The sequence below is a fragment of the Phyllopteryx taeniolatus genome, chromosome 17 (assembly GCF_024500385.1).
Source record: "Phyllopteryx taeniolatus isolate TA_2022b chromosome 17, UOR_Ptae_1.2, whole genome shotgun sequence".
Taxonomy (NCBI): Eukaryota; Metazoa; Chordata; class Actinopteri; order Syngnathiformes; family Syngnathidae; genus Phyllopteryx; species Phyllopteryx taeniolatus.
In genome coordinates, this window is record NC_084518.1 from 13273820 (window position 1) to 13294603 (window position 20784).

General features: G+C 43.1%; 1 protein-coding gene across 4 annotated transcripts in view; it reads left to right on the forward strand.

The window, feature by feature from the left end:
- The first annotated feature begins 1751 nt into the window (after positions 1-1751).
- Positions 1752-20784, forward strand: part of gabra6b (gamma-aminobutyric acid type A receptor subunit alpha6b) — a 51726-nt gene continuing 32693 nt past the window's right edge. For 2 of the 4 annotated variants that reach the window (XR_009785113.1, XM_061751430.1), the window contains exons 1-8: positions 1754-2010; positions 2139-2263; positions 2734-2801; positions 5069-5289; positions 7037-7119; positions 8128-8271; positions 9793-9945; positions 14202-14479. Coding sequence is in view for 3 of the 4 variants with exons in the window: in XM_061751430.1 (XP_061607414.1) it covers positions 1964-2010; positions 2139-2263; positions 2734-2801; positions 5069-5289; positions 7037-7119; positions 8128-8271; positions 9793-9945; positions 14202-14479 (1119 nt within the window). In the remaining variant the exon portion in view is untranslated. Of the gene's footprint in view, positions 2011-2138; positions 2264-2733; positions 2802-5068; positions 5290-7036; positions 7120-8127; positions 8272-9792; positions 9946-14201; positions 14480-20024; positions 20774-20784 lie in introns of those variants that run through there. The other 2 variants (XM_061751433.1, XM_061751432.1) reach the window with 2 other exon arrangements.

A 20784-nucleotide genomic window follows, 5' to 3' on the forward strand; every position in this document is an offset into this window, starting at 1 on the left:
TGTACAGGTCATGCAGGTCATGTTTAGTTTCAAGGTTTAGCCTCAGGACTCATTATTTCGACAATTAAAACCAGGACAAACTTCTAAGGCGGCACGGTGGCCGACTGGTTAGAGCGTCAGCCTCACAGTTCTGAGGACCCGGGTTCAATCCCCGGCCCCGCCTGTGTGGAGTTTGCATGTTCTCCCAGTGCCTGCGTGGGTTTTCTCCGGGCACTCCGGTTTCCTCCCACATCCCAAAAACATGCATTAATTGGAGACTCTAAATTGCCCGTAGGCATGACTGTGAGTGCGAATGGTTGTTGGTTTGTATGTGCCCTGCGATTGGCTGGCAACCAGTTCAGGGTGTACCCCGCCTCCTGCCCGATGACAGCTGGGATAGGCTCCAGCACGCCCGCGACCCTAGTGAGGAGAAGCGGCTCAGAAAATGGATGGATGGATGGACAAACTTCTAAAACAAATATTTTTCATTCATCAAACTCAATGCAGAGATAAGAGCCTTCATAATGAATGCGTTGTGCTCTTGATCTTCAGTGATTCACTCGTGATTGCTCATTATTTAAAGCACATTTTCATTACGTAGAGGGTTTGGAGCACAAAAAGAGCTAGAGTTGAAATGTGACGTTGCGTAATCAGTCTGCGCATTTGAACGGCGTCAGAAGACCACCCTATATTTCTCGCTCTCTGCCTCCCCGCATGAATTTTTGATAACAAATGACTGTGATAGCAGTTATAATGAAAAAGTAATATCGTGCAAAGATAATCTCGCTGCTTGATCAAGAAAGACTTCTTTCTTCTTCTCATACATTCAAGTATTGTTAGTCTAATGCATACACAAATACAAACTCAAGGTGCCATTCACTGCATGAGAATAAGATTAATGCAATGTCCTGTGTATCCAATATTCCAGAATTAAAGTACCTACTGTATATTAACTTTTAGCTTGACTTCAGTCAAAATGGAGGCTACGCCGCTCACTATGAGGCTGCCGAATCAAAGGTAATGATAGTAATGGGAAAAAGATCATGAATGAAAATGTGTCCTCTTGGCTCCAGCACCACGAAAAGCTCAATTGTGACAAAATGTGTCTAATCGGACATCACATATTGTATTGTGGAATCAGCTGCATTTTTGTTGCGTTCATTGTATTCTTCGGGTAATATATCTTTAGTGGTACCAGGCATTAAAATAAGATATTGAAGAAACAAGGGTGGTCATTTTTCCCCCCCATGACTGTATAGCATAAAAAAACTTTCCCATGATAAGACTGCCATATGACACAATGTTAGGTAGCAGTACACTGCATCCCGCCTAAGTCACCAAAATAAAGTTGAGCTCAATTGCAGGTGTACCTAATGAAGTGTCTCATGTACCTAAAAAAAGCAGCCAAACATTTCCCAGCATAATAACTTGCATGTCAACTACAATAATTAACATCCTGTTAAATTCATCGACATTGTCAAACAAAGCTGAATATTATTTTCTTATTAGATTAGACCTCATTAGATAGCCACGTTTAAGTGTACCTACTTTTGTGGCCAGTTAGATATATAAATAATAATATATGCAATATATAACTATATCCAGCATTTCACCGGTTATAATGTCCATGATGGTGGTGCATGATTCCTCTTTTTTTTTAATCAGGTGATTATCGCCATCAATCTAAACATTTGTGTTTTCTTCTTGCAAAACTCTCCCTTCCCTCCCTCCCCACGCTCTGCACTCTCCAAACTCCTGTGTTGTATGATTTCTTTATTTATTTTCACTCTCAACTGAGCGGTTGAGGCTGTGAGGCGTGCGCACTGGAGAGGAAGTCAAGTCGTGCTGGACCGGACTGACGCGCCAAATCCACGCAACTCAACAGGAGCTGCTTTTAAAAAAAATAATAAATCATGTCCACGCATGATGATGGCATGTGCTCTTTTGCGTAGCTGACCTCGGATTTCTATACTTGTATTTCTTAATGGTACAAGGCATGGCTTTCCTTTGGACGTGCTTCTTTCTGTGTTGGTGAGTCGCAAACTCTCGGACTTTAACGCACGGCGAGCGCGCAATTTTTTTCCACCACTTCCTCAACTCCTTTAATATTTGTTATGTTTTTCTTTTTTTATTTTTTTATTTTTTGCACCTGTGCTTAGTTACAGCGTCTGCAGTGTTCGGGGGACTCAGCACAGTGAGAGCAGTATCTATTTGGATAACATCACGCGCATACTGGATAGATTACTGGACGGCTATGATAACAGGCTGCGACCTGGATTTGGAGGTATTTTTGAATACGGTTTTGATCATAAAACACACTTATGTTGTTGTTGTTTTAGTGCACAAAAGTTCATACGAGTTGTGTTTCCAGGCTGGTTGTGATGTGACTTTGATTGGTGTGAAATCTGGACGAATACTGTATATCACGTGTGCCCATTTGCTTTAGTGTAAAAATGAAGTTAAAATGATGTTTTGTGAGTCCTACAATGGTAATATTTACCAGTAATTGCATGCAATAAAACTGTACAAATCCAGTGGTCTAGTCCTATTACGAATACAGTACGCAGTACAGTCAGTACCAGTATAGAGCAACATGACTAATCAAGTCAGATAAATGTATATATCCTTGAAAACAATATTTACAAAACTACATATAGGATGTAAATATGTTTGTATTGTTCATTTTTTGTAACATTTTTAGAGCATTTCATGGCAAACATGGAATATATAAATGCTTGACTGCCTGTGCCGTAGGTCCAGTGACAGAAGTCAAAACGGACATCTTTGTCACCAGCTTTGGACCAGTTTCAGATGTCGAGATGGTATGTAAGCAAGCATCATAAAGTTAATTCGTTCACTGGTTGTCATGCACATGCGTGTGTCGTGTTGTTCCGTTATTGTGTAGACATGAGAGCAAATGTGCACTATTTGTTGTTGGGTTGTTTTTTTTTCCTGGTAACTCAAGTCCTAGCCTTCATTATTCCAGCATTTGGTCAGATGTCATTAGTGCAGCTTAGTCAGACTTTAATCTGGTTGACAATCCCCCCCCCCCTGTTAGAGAGAGGGAGAGAGATGTGGCTGATGTTGGGACGGGACAGGCTGCTGACTACTCCTGACATGGGATAGGCCGAGTGCTATATGTCTGTTGAATGTGATGCTGCTGTTCAGACCTTTTCGTGTGGTCTCAAAAGCCTTGGGCCGTCGTGTGATGATGGTGAGGGTGGAGGATCTATTTAGAGAGGCATTAAAAAAATATATATATATAATAATAATACAGGCGGCACGGTGAACGACTGGTTAGAGCGCCAGCCGCACAGTTTTGAGGACCCGGGTTCAATCCCCGGCCCCGCCTGTGTGGAGTTTGCATGTTCTCCCCGTGCCTGCGTGGGTTTTCTCCGGTTACTCCGGTTTCCTCCCACATCCCAAAAACATGCATGGTAGGTTAATTGGAGACTCTAAATTGCCCGTAGGTGTGACTGCGAGTGCAACCAGTTCGGGGTGTACCCCGCCTCCTGCCCGATGACAGCTGGGATAGGCTCCAGCACGCCCGCGACCCTAGTGAGGAGAAGCGGTTCAGAAAATGGATGGATGGATAATAATACAGCTCTCCAGGGCAGTGAGGTTACCCATTTGACCTCAAAGCATCCAGGGTTGACATATTTAAGTGTGACTGGCTGCGTGTTTTTTGAGGAATAAATATACAAACACTAGCCAAAAGGTACTACCGTATTAGGCAATATTTGACCCCAATACTGAATGTTTATTTATGTACTTATTGGTTGCTGTGAAGTGTTTCCAATAATTTTTTAATTATTTAGCGAGGCAAAATATTCGAAACAGCCCTCAGTATGATGCAGTGCAAACTACAACAATGCTAATAAATATATCTCTCTTGCAATGTAAATTAAAAAAGAATAAAAGAGAGGGAAAAAAATAAAAGAGCATTATTATACAGGTATTTGTAAGGTAAGGCTTTTTGTATTGTATTGGAGTCACCCCTTGTGGAGCTGTTAAATGATCAAGGAATGGTGGAATCAGAGGGTCTTCCAAATTGGCCAATCATGCCTCTTTCTGTATCTGTTTGAGTCGGGATGCAAGTTTTTCTAGTCAATCTGCAAATAAATAAATAAATAAAAGAAAATACTGCACTTTGAAAATTAATGTGAGTACAGTGGTACACCATTATAAATCCATCCATCCATCCATTTTCTGAGCCGCTTCTCCTCACTAGGGTCGCGGGCGTGCTGGAGCCTATCCGAGCTATCATCGGGCAGGAGGCGGGGTACACCCTGAACTGGTTGCCAGCCAATCGCAGGGCACATACAAACAAACAACCATTCGCACTCACAGTCATGCCGACGGGCAATTTAGAGTCTCCAATTATTGCATGTTTTTGGGATGTGGGAGGAAACCGGAGTGCCCGGAGAAAACCCACGCAGGCACGGGGAGAACATGCAAACTCCACACAGGCGGGGCCGGGGATTGAACCCGGGTCCTCAGAACTGTGAGGCTGACGCTCTAACCAGTCGGCACCGTGCCGCCCCATTATAAATCGATATACTTAAAAATATACTAACAAATATATACAATACATGCAACAATGGGTGTGATTCGTCATTGATGAATTATCTTGAATTGATTCATACCAAGGTTTTTAAGAAAAAAAACCTGAAGACTTCTCATAATCATTATAATGATGAAGATACAGTAATAAATAATGGTATCTGAATTCCTGTGGTTTTGTGAGCTGTGGAGTTCTCTTGCTGCTTAATAAAATATACTTTGGTGAATATTGCATTAAATGTCCCAATATTTGTTTTAAAAGTACATATGCAATAATTGTCAAGGGATGGAATGTTGAAGTGACAGTAGAATGCATACAAATGTGCCAACCAATGTTGGCCATGGAACGAATAATCCTGTATGAAAATTGAATATATAAACCAGACACATTGCCAGCACTTTGCACAGCAGGTTCCAAAGAAACCATGTGTCACTCCCCTTCTGCCCGTCTCTGCAAGTCAGAAGGGTAGCGGCATCACAGAGGTACTAGTAAACAAGTAGTATAAATTCTACTTGCCCTGTACAGGAATACACCATGGACGTGTTCTTCCGCCAAACATGGATAGACGAGCGCTTGAAATTCGAGGGCCCCATCGAGATCCTGCGGCTCAACAACCTCATGGTCAGCAAGATCTGGACACCAGACACGTTTTTCCGCAACGGCAAGAGGTCGATCTCTCACAACATGACCACCCCCAACAAGCTGTTTCGCATCATGCAGAACGGAACCATCCTCTACACCATGAGGTAACGATGCAGTGGCCAAGACCAGAATAGAGTGGCGGATTGAGCCCTGGATAGCAAATCAAACAAACAAAGCATCCAAAAAAGGATGCACAGACATGCGTAAAGCCATTCCAAAATAAAATATGTGCCATCTGATCGTGAAACAGCCTTTGGACGGCAATTCAAACAAACTGCTTTGTTCCAAAAAGAGAGATATCCTGGATGAGAAAGTTCCCCTTCTGCGATGGAGGGCACCAGCTGAGATTTCTCAAAAATAATTGGAACATCTGAATGCAAAATCTTCTTTGTCAAACTCCAAACTAATGATGCACTGCATTCCGCATCATCTTTTGAAACCGAGTGGTCAATACGGCTATATTTACAATACATGGTTCAAGACACCCAATCAGGATTTTTGCGGCATGGTTGTGTAAAGCGCATACTGATTTTTAATACCATGACTGATTTTCAAAATGTGAGCGACTCCACGTGACAAGCTTCAGGTTTCCTCCCAATTGGCTATTGTTCCATTTCCCCTTACAATCACAGCGTCCGTAGATCGGTCAACAATAGGATTTTCAATCATTAAATATTCAACGTTCAATTCGCAATTGTCAGCCCTGACTGTTGTACAAGCAGATCTAGGAGTAGTAAACAAACACTCTTAACTCACCCAACATCATGAGATAACCAGTAAAGATAATCATTTACAGACATCGGACAATTGCCGGCACGGTGCCCGACTGGTTAGAGCGTCTACCTCACAGTTCTGGGGACCGGGGTTAAAATCCCGGCCCCACCTGTGTGGCGTTTGCATGTTCTTCCCGTGCCTAAGTGGGTTTACTCCGGGCACTCCGGTTTCCCACCACATCCCAAAAACATGTGTGGTAGGTTGATTGAAGACACTAAATTGCCCGTAGGTGTGAGTGTGAGTGCGAGTGGTTGTTTGTTTCTATGTGCCCTGCGATTGGCTGGCGACCGGTCCGGGGTGTGCCCCGCCTCTCGCCCGAGGGGGGCTAGGATGGGCTCCAGGAGCCCACGACCCTGGTGGGGATAAGCAGTAAAAGAAAATGGATGCATGGACATCGGATAATCAGACCTTTGCAAACTTTGATTGGAAGGGGGGAATCAGGCTCAAATTAAGGCCCAATATTGGTAAGTGCATAAACAACGCATGAAATTGGAAAGCCTCAGATCCCAAACATGCCTCAATCGAATAAAGAATTGGATAAATTGGATATAAATCAAATGTAAGTGGAGAAATTGGACATGCACTACCGTCATTGTGAGCCAGCCATCATCAGAACACAATTAAATAAAAATGAAACATATTTGGTGCTTTTTAAACCTGGAGGCAGAAAAGTTTTTGTCTGAGTTTAACCTTAATGGCACATAATGTTTACCTTAATGTTTGTTTACCTCTACGTTATCACTGCCTGCTGCTGTCCGTTCTGTTTCTGTACCGGCATTAGCGTTTTAAACACGAAGGTTGTTTCAGGTGTTCATGAAATGCAGTAGATTTCGACAAACACATCGGATAATGGATTTGAATAGCAATTGGAAATAAGAGCAACAGCGTAAATCCAGCCTCAGTTACTAATGCTATGATACTGTCTGTGGCCATTAAATATCACAGAGCTTGTTTCCAGCCAAGGCTTTTTCAAACTCTTTGAATTCTCGCAACACACAGACAACTTTTAAAATCAGCACACATTGCATCAAATATGAGCTAAAAAACTTTCCTCCTAACTATTCTCTATTCTGACAGATTAACTATAAATGCTGAGTGCCCCATGCGCCTGATGAACTTCCCGATGGATGGACATGCATGCCCACTCAAGTTTGGGAGCTGTGAGTTTTTTTTCTTTTTTTTTCTTGTTGTTGTTTTGTGAAGTCTCTGTCACAGATGGTGCCACTCTCAAATGATCACTGTGTCACTGACTAACTGACTGGCTGACAGGACACCCTTCATAGATGTCAATTTGAAACGCGCAGCTCATTTGAGCAGCTCCGTGTCTGTCATCATGTGTCACTTTTGCAGGCTATTCATTAGCAAAAGAAAACAGTTGGGATTCATTGTTTGAACATCAGATTTTTTATGCTTATCCATCCATCCATCCATTCTCTACCGCTTATCCGGGTCGGGTCGCGGGGGCAGTAGCTTCAGCAGGGACGCCCAGACTTCCCTCTCCCCAGCCACTTCATCCAGCTCTTCCGGGGGGATCCCGAGGCGTTCCCAGGCCAGCCGAAGGATGTAGTCTCTCCAGCGTGTCCTGGGTCGTCCCCGGGGTCTCTTCCCGGTGGGACATGCCCGGAACACCTCACCAGGAAGGCGTCCGGGAGGCATCCGAATCAGATGCCCCAGCCACCTCATCTGGCTCCTCTCAATGCGGAGGAGCAGCGGCTCTACTCTGAGATCCTCCCGGATGACCGAGCTTCTCACCCTATCTCTAAGGGAGAGCCCGAACACCCTGCGGAGGAAACTCATTTCGGCCGCTTGTATCCGGGATCTTGTTCTTTCGGTCACGACCCACAGCTCATGACCATAGGTGAGGGTAGGAACGAAGATCGACCGGTAAATTGAGAGCTTCGCCTTTCGGCTTAGCTCTTTCTTTACCACAACGGACCGATACAAAGTCTGCATCACTGCAGACGCTGCACCGATCCGCCTGTCGATCTCCCGTTCCCGATATGCGGACCAAACTCTGACTCCGGTCGTACAGGGACCGAACAGCCCGTAAATGCTGTTTTTATGCTTAGATTTCACAAAACACCAGAAATCTCATCTTTCTCCTTTAAAAGTGCCTAAATTTGATTTGGTGTTCAATGTTTAAAGGCCCTCTGATCTGTTCTTTGCAGATGCTTACCCTGTCAGTGAGATCATGTACACGTGGAAGAAAGGTCCTCTGTCTTCTGTTGAGGTGCCACAGGAGTCATCTAGTCTCTTGCAGTACGACCTCATCGGTCAGAGAGTGTCAAGTGAAAGGCTAAAGTCCAATACAGGTGAGCAAAGATCCTTGTGAAATTGTTTTAAGATTGTAAGGTTAATGGACACAAGTACTGGATCCCTCTGGTCATGACACGTACATGAATTCTGCTCCCATTAGAGGGCCTGTCTCCAACTTGCATGATTTGTATGGCTCAGATATATTTTCTTTTGTAATGCAATCCTCCCATTTACAAGGGCATGGGAAAATCACTAGAAATTGTTGGTGGCTGGAAGGTGGACTATTGCCAGAAAAAGAACTACGCTACCAATGCCCTTATTACACCAACATGAAATGACCGTAGAGGACAATATGGAGTTGATTTCTTTCCCCATTCATCCAGAAGAACATCTATGAGGTCGGACCTAAGAGAGGACGTGGATCACAATCTTCATTCTAGTTAATACCAATCGTTTTTGATTAAGTTGATGTTAGGACTGCAGAGCTCTTTAAAACCAAAGTCATCAACCTTTACATTTCTTTCTTTGTGTGTTTAGTCACAAGGAAATAGACTTCCTCCAACTGTTCCCGCAAAGCTGGAAATACAATTGTCCAAAATGTCTCTGTCAGATTGTGCTGTGCAATTGATTTACGACCATTGCCCCACCTCTAGCTCCAAATCTGTTGGATTTCCTGTGACCATGAAACGGATACGCAGTAAAAAACATATAAATAATACAATTGCATTGATGTTAGGATGAACAATTAAGGATTCAGTGGTAACGAAGGGATGAAGTCCAACCCTGAGTTGATTAATTGAGTGATTAAAATTAAGACTCTGGTCAATATAAAACATACATGTTTTATACATACAACGTTATCTTTGAACATACTGCACCTAAGATGTACAGTTAGGAGTAAGTCATAGCCTTATAGTCCTAAAATAGGGAAATGGGGAGTCGGCATCTGAGAAACTTTGAGTTGAATATGTTCTTCATGTCCACTTTGACCATTCCAGGTTTCTAGTTGGTAGCCCTTCGACTCATCATTTTCAGATTCCTTCTTCAAAAGACTAATTTTCCATCCATCCATCCATCCATTTTCTGAGCCGCTTCTCCTCACTAGGGTCACGGGCGTGGCGGAGCCTATCCCAGCTGTCATCGGGCAGGAGGCAGGGTACACCCTGAACTGGTTGCCATCCAATCGCAGGGCACATACAAACAAACAACCATTCGTACTCACAGTCACACCTACGGGCAATTTAGAGTCTCCAATTAATGCATGTTTTTGGGATGTGGGAGGAAACCGGAGTGCCCGGAGAAAATCCACGCATGCACGGGGAGAACATGCAAACTCCACACAGGCGGGGCCGGGGATTGAACCCGGGTCCTCAGAACTGTGAGGATGACGCTCTAACCAGTCGGCCACCGTGCCGCCATAGACTAATTTTCTCCAAACAAAATAGTACTCTTACTACATTTTTCACAGGTTTAAGACAAGGTAAAAGTCTCGCATTCAACCAGTCCAGAATGTAACAATGGCTTTGTCTATAAAGTGACAATTTGCCTCCAGTAGACACCGCTGTCTTTTCTCTCAGGGGAATACGTCATCATGACCGTCCACTTCCATCTGCAAAGAAAAATGGGCTTTTTCCTGATCCAGACATACATTCCCTGTATCATGACGGTGATCTTGGCTCAAGTCTCCTTCTGGATTAACAAGGAATCAGTTCCAGCACGGACAGTATTTGGTAAGAATTATTTTAACTTAACTTCAGCCACACGTATGATGTCAAACTCTAAAGGCTTCTCAAGCTTTTGAGGTATTCTAAAACATTAAGCCAAGTAGTTTTAAATTGCAGTTTCAGGCTCCAAGAAGTATTTCTTAAAGTATCCAGAAGTCAAATAAAAAAAATATGAATTTATCGACTCAACACCCACAGTTTGACCCTCATGCAAGTCTCCTTCTGTAAACTTTAAGCAGGCATCCTCTCCTCAGTTACTAGCATACTGAGTCCAAGCCCTGATTGGTTCTTAAAGGAAAAACCTTGCTAGGTCAGGCAAAAAAAGGCAAAGTGATTTTTTTTAACCTTTCCTTATTATCTCTATTCCTCCTCCACAGTGGTTGAGCTGAATTAATTGGGAATAAATCTCCTTTTTGAAATTGCTCATGCAAAGGGCTGAGAGGAGGAGGATGTTTATACTTGGCTCGCTTCTGAGCACTCACAGGTTCCGCTCGCTCACATTGCATTACGCTACAGTTGCTACCGAGCTCTAGCCTCAGGAGCAGAGCGGGCGAGAGACACCGAAGTAAGACAGAGAGAGAGTAGCAATAAATAAAGACGCTGGAGACAAAGCAAAGAGGAAAAGATGGGAGAAGTGTGTGAAAGTGTGCACAATCCTATCCATTTTAATCCTGGTAACCTCATGTTAAATATCAAAGAAACTGGAGCAGTAGATTTCGGTGCTCTTTCTTGCACCTGTATTTGTAGTTTTGAAATGATTTATCTTGGTCTCAGTCTTTACATCACAGAGAAATGGCCTTTGAACAGGGGTGTGTAGATGTTTTATATCCACTGTATATATTTAAATGAGACATGGTGCTAGCGTAGGGTTATACTACATCTACAGTATTTAATGGCCAGCCTTAAATTTAATTATGGCATACAGTTAGATTGCATCTAATTTTGGATCTTGATTTGATCATTGGCAAGTTCGACCATTGTGCAATGTGCTCTCACACACGATGCGCTCTGGATTTAATGTTTGGAATCTGGATAAAATATGCCCTGGTCCATAACCTTTCAGAACATAAACCTTACCAAGTGAAACAAACCCAGACTATATGACTGGCTCCAAAGTTGAGAGCTCCACGGATAATTGCAGTTCTCTTTACCACATAACCCCTTTTCTTAAATTGATGTACCCATCACTCTAGAACAGTATACATCTGAAAATCACATCTATATCTCCCCTAGCAAAGTGAACAATTGTATTTTCCATTAGGTTTGCAAGTTTCTGTGATTCTTTGGGATATCATGAGACTGATTTTCTTAAGACTCTGTGTTTAGTCCCACTCCCTTGTACTCTTGCTCTTACATTCACACAACATCCATAGGTGAGTTGAGGCATTATGTTTTCACATTAAGTGATCTTCTTGGAGGATGATGGTTTAATAATTCATAATCTATGGAGGTTTTAGTAATCCTATCCTCAGTTGTTTTCCTTGCTTCACACAGGCTATAAATGTGTCCCTCCTGAGTTTTTCACAACCACAAGATGGGTTTATCAGATATTAAATAAATGACAAGCTATCCAGTTGCTTATATAACCTGTTGCCCTATACAGCAGTGTTCCAATGGTAGTCTCTTTTTTGTTTGTTTTCAGTTGAATCCGTATGATTTCTTTATTTTGGCCAGTATACTTGAGTTTTGGTGCAGAGGGGCTTCCGAGGGGCAGTCCGACTTTGGTTTTGTCCAGGTTACAAGCAACCTCTGGCGACAAGGTTCTTCTAAAAAGTTGATGTTACTGATGAGGGAAAGTCATCCATTTGTGATTGTTTTAGTTTGTGCATTGTGGAAGGTGCATTTAAGAGCTAGGAGGGATTCAAAATGGAGACATGGAGAAGCTATAAAGCACACGCACAGTACATTAAGGCTATAATACAGTATATTGTGGACTGCATCGTCAACATCCGCTCTAAAAGCTTAAAGTTCCTTGAGCAGAAGTCTCCCAGACTTAATTGAGTGTATTCTAATTTGTACTTTTTTTCCCCAATAAAAGCCCATAAACGCCCAAAGCATTTCATTTCTTTCCCATCTTTGTAACATCAGCCCCCTCCCTCCCCCCCTCATACACGTTCTTCCGCTTCCTTCTGCCTCTCACTGTTGGCCTGACAGCCTTTCTTTAATTCGCTTCACCATATTTAAGATAGAGACAGTCAGCATTGCTTGTGGAAGATATACTGTTTTTGAGGAGGTTTCTGTCCGCTGGTGAAGGGATGCCTCACAAGAGAGCCATTATTAAGTCACATTAGCTACTTTAATTTCCTGGGCTGCTAATGAAATCCCAAATTTGGTAAAAGCCTTGGCAGCAGTCTTCAATTACTTCTTTTTCTTTCTTACTTTCTCAATGAAAGTTAATTAGATATCTCATTTGTTAAGCGGCCTCTTAAAGGGATGTGGAATGTCAGCAATTTTGATTTTGTCTTAATACGGATAGCGATGAGGCACAAAAGAGAATGACTTGATTCCACCTGTTATTCGCATACACTGTGGTTCAAACAAATTTGGCGGTGTCCTTGAGATTGTACTACTTGCTGGCCTCAACACTGGGTACACCTACAGTGTATATGGTAAATGGGCTTCACTTCTATAGAGTTGGTACCTTTAAGGGACTAAAATACAAGTTCACCCAGTAACACTTATTAATGAAATAGATGGTCATGATAGGAATTCATTGACACTGATGATGCAGCACCAATTGGGGTTTCAGTGACTTTCTCAAGGATACTTTGATATGGTCTACAGGGAGCAGGGGAATAAACCCACAACCAACTGGTTGAGAGGCAACCATTCTAAAACTGAGGCAAACACAGACAAAAAACAGTGTTGTACTCTAAATTAAATTCAACAAGCCATCATTGCATACCCAGCTGACATTGGGTGAGAGGCACAACACCCTGGATTAGTCGCCAGTCAATTGTAGAAACAGCCAAACAAGTATTCACACTCACATTCACACCAATGTGCAATCTAGAGTCTTCAAATCATCAAACATGCATATTTTGGAGTAGCAGTACAAGAGAAAACCCACACAAGACTGTGCAAACTCTACACAGGTGGGCCTTAACTGAAATTATGACCCCAAACCTCAGAACTGTGAGGCAGATTTGTTAACTACTGTGCTGCCCCAATTAAATTCATCCATCCATCCATTTTCTGTGCCGCTTATCCTCACTAGCGTGCTGGAGCCTATCCCAGCTGCCTTTGGGCGAGAGGCGGGGTATACCCTGAACTGGTCACCAGCCAATCGCAGGGCACATATAAACAAAAAAAACATTCTCACTCATATTGACACCTACGGGAGTTTTCAATCAACCTACCATGCATTTTTTTGGGATGTGCGAGGAAACCGGAGTACCCAGAGAAAACACATGCAGGCACAGAGAGAACATGCAAACTCCACACAGGCGAGACTGGATTTGAACCCGGGTCCTCAGAACTGTGAGCCAAATATGCTAACAGGTCTTCCACCGGGCGGCACGGTGGCCGACTGGTTAGAGCGTCAGCCTCACAGTTCTGAGGACCCGGGTTCAATCCCCGGCCCCGCCTGTGTGGAGTTTGCATGTTCTCCCCGTGCCTGCGTGGGTTTTCTCCGGGTACTCCGGTTTCCTCCCACATCCCAAAAACATGCATGAATTGGAGACTCTAAATTGCCCGTAGGCATGACTGTGAGTGCGAATAGTTGTTTGTTCCTATGTGCCCTGCGATTGGCTGGCAACCAGTTCAGGCTGTACCCCGCCTCCTGCCCGATGACAGCTGGGATAGGCTCCAGCACGCCCGCGACCCTAGTGAGGAGAAGCGGCTCAGAAAATGGATGGATGGATGGATGGTCTTCCACCGTGCCGCCCAATTAAATTCAATTAAATTAAAATGTCATGCAAGCCGTCTTAAAAACACATTTGGCTTGTGTGCGGTTATCACTCTCGGTGGCTGTCTCCATGTTTGCTGATCACCTATGTTAGTGTGGTGCCCAAAGTGCGGTCAGTGCACGGGATATGTCATGGACAGATCACAATCCCCTGAAGTGACATTTTGGCACAGCAATGAAAATGAAATTAAATGCCACCTGGTCTGACATTCTGGTAATTTACTGAAGCAGAGTGTTATACAAAGAGTCAGTTGTGTGCGTGTAATTGCACGAAATTACATCAATGTTAGCACCAGGTTACCATGGTAAATCGAGTGATATCAGCATCAGTATCCACCCATCATTCTGTATCCAGGTATCACCACTGTGCTTACCATGACCACGCTGAGCATCAGTGCCCGCCACTCCCTCCCCAAAGTCTCCTATGCAACAGCCATGGATTGGTTCATCGCCGTTTGCTTTGCCTTCGTCTTCTCCGCCCTCATCGAGTTTGCGGCTGTCAACTACTTTTCCACGCTGCAAGCCAACCGGGAGCTACGCAAGGCGGCGGCCATGAAGGCGGCGGCTCAAGAGGCCGCAGCTGCAGCTGCCACCCCAGCTGCTGGTGCAGGAAATGATGGAGAGGTCTCCTCGGTAAGTGTCTCACATATCAAAATGATTCTATGAATGATCAATGTCCAATCAAAAACCCACATACAGTATCCCAACATATAATTTTCTTACAGTTACTGTATACAGTTGAATACTTTATTAAAAACAACAACAACAAAGGTTTGGTTTTAAAGATATTTAGCACCAGAAGTATAAATTGCTTAATCCAGATACTGTACATCATTTGGGCTGGAAATACTGTTTTGTTTTGTTTTTTCTCTTTTCTTTGCTGCCCAATGTGAAATGCACAAGGCAAGAGTTAGTGCTTCAAGTTATCCTTTGTATGTGTGTGTTTGGTTTGGTTTGGTTGGTTGGTGAACATTGCACAACTACTGAATTGATTTCCACAAAACTTTGTGGAGCGGTTTTGTTTGGAGAAAGAATGTAGAAAAAGCTGTGGTATGAAATTGCGTGGAATGCTCAGGGTGGTTTCTACCCTCAGTAGAGTTATAGTAGGTGGTTATCTCAATCACTTATTATCGAGATGATTATGTAACATTTTAGCGCTCAGTCTGGTGGCAGCTTTCTGTTTGGATGATGTGAATTAATTTTTGCGAAAAATGTTGAAAATCTGAAAAATAATCTGACATTTGGGGATTTCTCTATAGGGCCTGGGGTGCGTACTGCAGAAGCGTGGCTTTTGTTTTTATTGAATAGCTCACAAGACTTTCCCCGAAAGGCAGATCATGGATTCGTTGCCAGTCAACCATTGGGCACATATAGAGACATACAACTATCCACACTAACATTTGCTGATCGCTGAGGGAGAAGTGAACCCGTGCTGCCTGCAAGTAAACCATTACACCATCCGTGACATTCAATATCATTGCATCATATTTTCTGTATCTACAGTATACTGGTCGTTGCCCATCTTTGTAAAGGGTTATAGTTTATGCAGCTTTTGTATTGGATCTCGTTAGTTTGTGCAGCGCAGGCTTGCCTAATGTTATGGTTAGTGAGTCCATGCAGCCCCCTCCACATCAGTCATAAGAAATTCATGACAACCTTGCTGGAGTCTCACACATCTCTGCATACCCTCCATAAGCACACCAAACTTTGCACCACCTGACAATTAAATTGAACGTTTCTTCATGTTTCTTTACTAATTCGCTACCCTGCTTTTCATGTACACACTTTATTCTACTGGCTACTGTGTTCATTCCTCCTTCATATACTGCCCATGCATGCACTTAAATGCCACCGTCATCACTTCATGTCCACACAGGACCAAGCGTCCCAGTATAATCTGCTGCACACTTGCATCTATATGCACACGCTCACTTAATCTGGGAGTACTATGCATCCCACACCCATACAACATACTCATCCATTTCAGAATCAGAATCAGAATCAGAATCATCTTTATTTGCCAAGCATGTCCAAAGAAAACACACAAGGAATGTGTCTCCAGTAGTTGGAGCCGCAATCAATTGACAGGGAACACTTTTGAGACATAAAGACATTGAGAAAAACAATCACTGAGCAATAAAGGGTTGGTAGTTATGTGGTGATGCCGGTACAATTTTTTAATTTTATTTTATTTTATTTGTTTGACAATAGTGCAAAAAGATGCAGAGTCCTCTAGCACTTAGAGCAGTTCGAATGACTAATCTCGCAATAGTCCGGGGCAATGACCATTGTGCAAAGGACCATTTCTAAAGTGACTTATCTATTCATCTAGGCTGAGTATCCATCCTCCTCTCCTCTCTAGCTGCCCTGTTACTGTGTGATCACCACAGAGAGTGACATGAGGAGACAGCCAGTAGTCCCTCCTGTGAACGACGCTGCCACAGATTATGTAAAAGCCATAGATTAAGGAAATATCCAGTGGAATGCGAAGGGAGGGCACCCACCACACTGGAATAGCCAGCCTGGGCCAAGATGCATAGATACAGTATACAGTGCATGTGCGAGAGGGATGGTAGTGGGGGTTTGTTTTTGTATTGTGTGTGTAAGAGAGTTACACTGAAAAGAGCTGAGTAGGAGGGAGGCTTCATAGAAAATGACTGCTTTCACCAAAATATGTAGGAGGGCAGTAAAAAGAAAGAGAAAAATAGCAAGCAACCACGGGTAGAAATAGCCGTCATCCAGTCACGATTTTTAACATGACAACTTGTTATGGCTGCAAGGTAGAGCCATAGCAGGAAATGAGTGATTATTTTTTTACAAGGACCAGGTAATGGGAGATAAGTAAGGGAAAGGGATCTTGTTAAAACATTTTGGGTAGTGTGCAAGTTGGTGGGATATTATGGAGACAGATTCTTGGACAGGGAAGACTGAGACATGAGTTTGGTCCAGCCACAGGGGATGAAAAACATTTTGATTAATTCCAAAATAGCTTTAGTGATGAGTATTTGATTACATGGGTAATGTATCTATCCAGTTATTTACTTTCAAGTAATTTACAAACTAAAGTTCTAAAGGAATGGAATATGTTCTGAACCTCTGTTTCCATGCCAGTGTCGTATTGATTAGTCATAGCTGAGGTCCGCGTGGATGTAGCTGAGCTCAGGTTGGTCTTTTTTAGACATCTGATTTCCTGCAAAATTCAACTCTGCATTGGTAGAATCTCTCCCTGAATGTTCTCAACTCCTGTTTCCATGTCAGTGTCAGATTCAGCAAAATGATGCTGAATAACTCAGCATAGGTCTGCCTGGCTGACATTTTATGACTTCTTTGGACAGCAAACTAGTTAGGAGTCAATAAACAATGCCTCTGCTGGTTGCAGCTAAGTTTTGCACTTTATTTTGCTGCAGTGGCTTTCAGACCCCTTGGCTCAGGTACACACTTGGGCTTCTGGCATGAGTCGGCCTTTCCCCATTGGGTGCCTTCAGTGGCTATTCAGTGCAATTGACATTTCCTTATTGATAATAACTTTCTACCACTACAGCATGTAGTCAGCCATCAAGCTATGCCAACAACACGAAAAAATGCATCCCTCACAATGGAGACACTAAAGGGAAAGATAACTGTTTATTGCATGCGCTACCTCGCGAGCTAATAAGCTAAATGTCTAGCAAGCTAATGAAACAGCGAGCTTACCAGTACAGCATCGGCTCGTCCCCCTCACTTGGTTTTGAGTCGTGTGTGCGTCCACATAACAGCGACACATCAGGGAAAGTTAACAGTTTAACAGCACAGCAACAGTCAGTTTGTGGCTGTGTGAGCCACAGAGTTGCAGACACATACAGGAGTGACAGCTGAAGGGGATAATTGGGACACCGGTTTAAAAAACAACAACATTACAGTTCTTGAGTAATGAAGCAGAGGAATACCTAATAATCCCATAATGATAAAACTCCAAAATGGTGTATGTCTCTTCCCCTCTCTCACTCAATGATAGACAGTCCCTGTACTCCTCAGCTAGAACTGTTGTGTTGGTCTGATAAAACCCCTGCTATTGAAGAAACCACTTTGTCTGCGGCAATACCAACAATGCTGAGCCATCTTGCTTTTAGTATTTTATTATATAAGCATTGTGTCCTTTTTTTCCCTCAAATAGTGGATGTCAAATAAAGGTAGTTCCCCAATTATTTGCCGGTTGCGTCATCAACTGCAGAAAAATAGATCCCTCTTACTTTCCCATTGGGGGAAAAAAGTCTACAAAGTGTCATTATCTCAGTTCAATTTCACCATCATTCATACATGGACACTATAAAGTTAACTACTGTGTCAATTTGAATTATTTTGCTAACCACAACAGCAGCACCTACCAAGCATATACACAGTCTCTCAGCTCAATTAAGGTGTGGAGTTTTACGTGATGTTGTAAATGATCAAACGTGATGTGACGATTAGCGACTCTGACATTTTGTGACCCGTTTGTTTCTGTGTTTGCCTTTTCACTGCATTTCCCCATAGTAGTTCTCTTTTAAACTTATTTAAAATTCAGTTTAATTTGACGTGAATTGTAATATTCAAAGACATTACTGGACATAATAATAAACAAAATAAACAATATTATTTGTCAAAATAAAATAGACAGCTCCGCTCCTCTGTACTAATAAATGCGGTAATACAATAATTTAACAATAGTGTTATTATGGTGGTTGCAGTGGTGTTGGAATTACACTATATTATGCTGAGAGCTGATTCAAACTGTTGGCCCACTTATGTAGCTAACTAAGGAGAGCAAAATATTATTAACGCCTCTCAGTATGTAGCTAAAGAAGTGGCCAATGGGTGTGTATATCGTAACCAAATAAGTGTATTTTTTTTCCAAATGATGGTTAAGTGATTAATACTGGGTTGTATTATGAGGGGCCGTTAGGGACATTATTTAGGATTAGCTCACACTTACTATTCAAATGCATTCACACACACACACAAACTACTGAAAGGCTCTCATAAGGGGTACACCCTGAACTGGTTGCCAACCAATCGCAGGGCACACATAAACAAACAACCATTCACACTCACATTCACACCTAAGGGCAATTTAGAGTCTTCAATTAACCTACCATGCATGTTTTTGGGATGTGGGAGGAAACCGGTGTGCCCGGAGAAAACCCACGCAGGCACAGGGAGAACATGCAAACTCCACACAGCCGGGGCCGGGAACTGTGAAGCAGACGCTCTAACCATTCGTCCACCGTGCCACGTAGTTCAATTCAAAAATTTTAATTATAGAGATGAACTGCACACTGCACAGACACAGACTGAAGTATTTCATATTTAAAATATGTATTATTTTGATGATTGTAGCACATAGCAAATAAAAAGAAATTCCCCATCTTGAGAAACTAAAATATAACGTCAAACGAAATAGTCAATTCTTCTTCTTTTCCTTTCGGCTTGTCCCTTTAGGCGCGTCATCCTTTTCCATGTAAGCCTATCTCCTGCATCCTCCTCTCGAACACCAACTGCCCTCATGTCTTCCCTCACGACATCCATCAACCTTCTCTTTGGTCTTCCTCTAGCTCTCTTGCCTGGCAGCTCCATCCTCATCATCCTTCTACCAATATACTCACTATTTCTCCTCTGGACGTGTCCAAACCATCAAAGTCTGCTCTCGCTAACTGTGTCTCCAAAACATCCAACCTTGGCTGTCCCTCTGATGTGCTCATTTCTAATTTTATCCAACCTGGTCACTCTGAGAGCGAACCTCAACGTCTTCATATCCGCCACTTCCAGCTCTGCTTCCTGTTGTCTCTTCAGTGTCACTGTCTCTCATCCGTATATCATGGCTGGCCTCACCACTGTTTTATAAACTTTGCCCTTCATCCTAGCAGAGACTCTTCTGTCACATAACGCATATGACACATTCCTCCACCAGTTCCAACCTGCTTGGACCCGTTTCTTCACTTCCTGACCACACTCACCATTGCTCTGGACTGTTGACCCCAAGTATTTAAAGTCCTCCACCCTTGCTATCTCTTCTCCCTGTAGCCTCACTCTTCCCCCACAACCCCTCTCCTTCATGCACATATATTCTGTCTTACTTCGACTAATCTTCATTCCTCTGCTTTCCAGTGCATGCCTCCATCTTTCTAACTGTTCCTCCACCTGCTCCCTGCTTTCACTGCAGATCACAATGTCATCTGCAAACATCATGGTCCACGGGGATTCCAGTCTAACCTCATCTGTCAGCCTATCCATCAACACTGCGAACAGGAAGGGGCTCAGGGCTGATCCATGATGCAGTCCCACCTCCACCTTAAATTCGTCTGTTACACTTACAGCACACCTCACCACTGTTCTGCTGCCCTCATACATGTCCTGTATTATTCTAACATACTTCTCTGCCACTCCCTGACTCCATTTCTCTTCCCATCTACACCATGGTAAAATAATTTTAAACCTGCCCCTTAACTTCTAGCCTTACTGTCTTTCCACCTGGTCTCCTGGACACACAATATATCAACCTTTCTACTAATCATCGTGTCAACCAACTCCCGAGATTTTCCTGTCATAGTCCCAACATTCATTTCTAGGTTCTTTGCTTTCCTCTTCTCTTTCTGCTGAAGAACCCGCTTTCCACCTCTTCTTCTTCGACATCGACCCACAGTAGCTGAATTTCCACCGGCGCCCTGCAGGTTGACGGCGCCGGATGTTGTTAACCCGGGCCACGACCGATCCGGTATGGAATTCTTTGGATGAACGCTCATATTTGTTTGGCAAAGTTTTAAGCCGGATGCCCTTCCTGACACAACCCTCTGCATTTATCCGGGCTTAGGACTGGCCTACAGTGTGCACTGGCTTGTGCCCCCCATAGGGCTGCATTAAACGAAATAGAAATAGAAATAGTCAATTAATTCAAGAAATAAAGTGATGTTTAATGTTGAAAT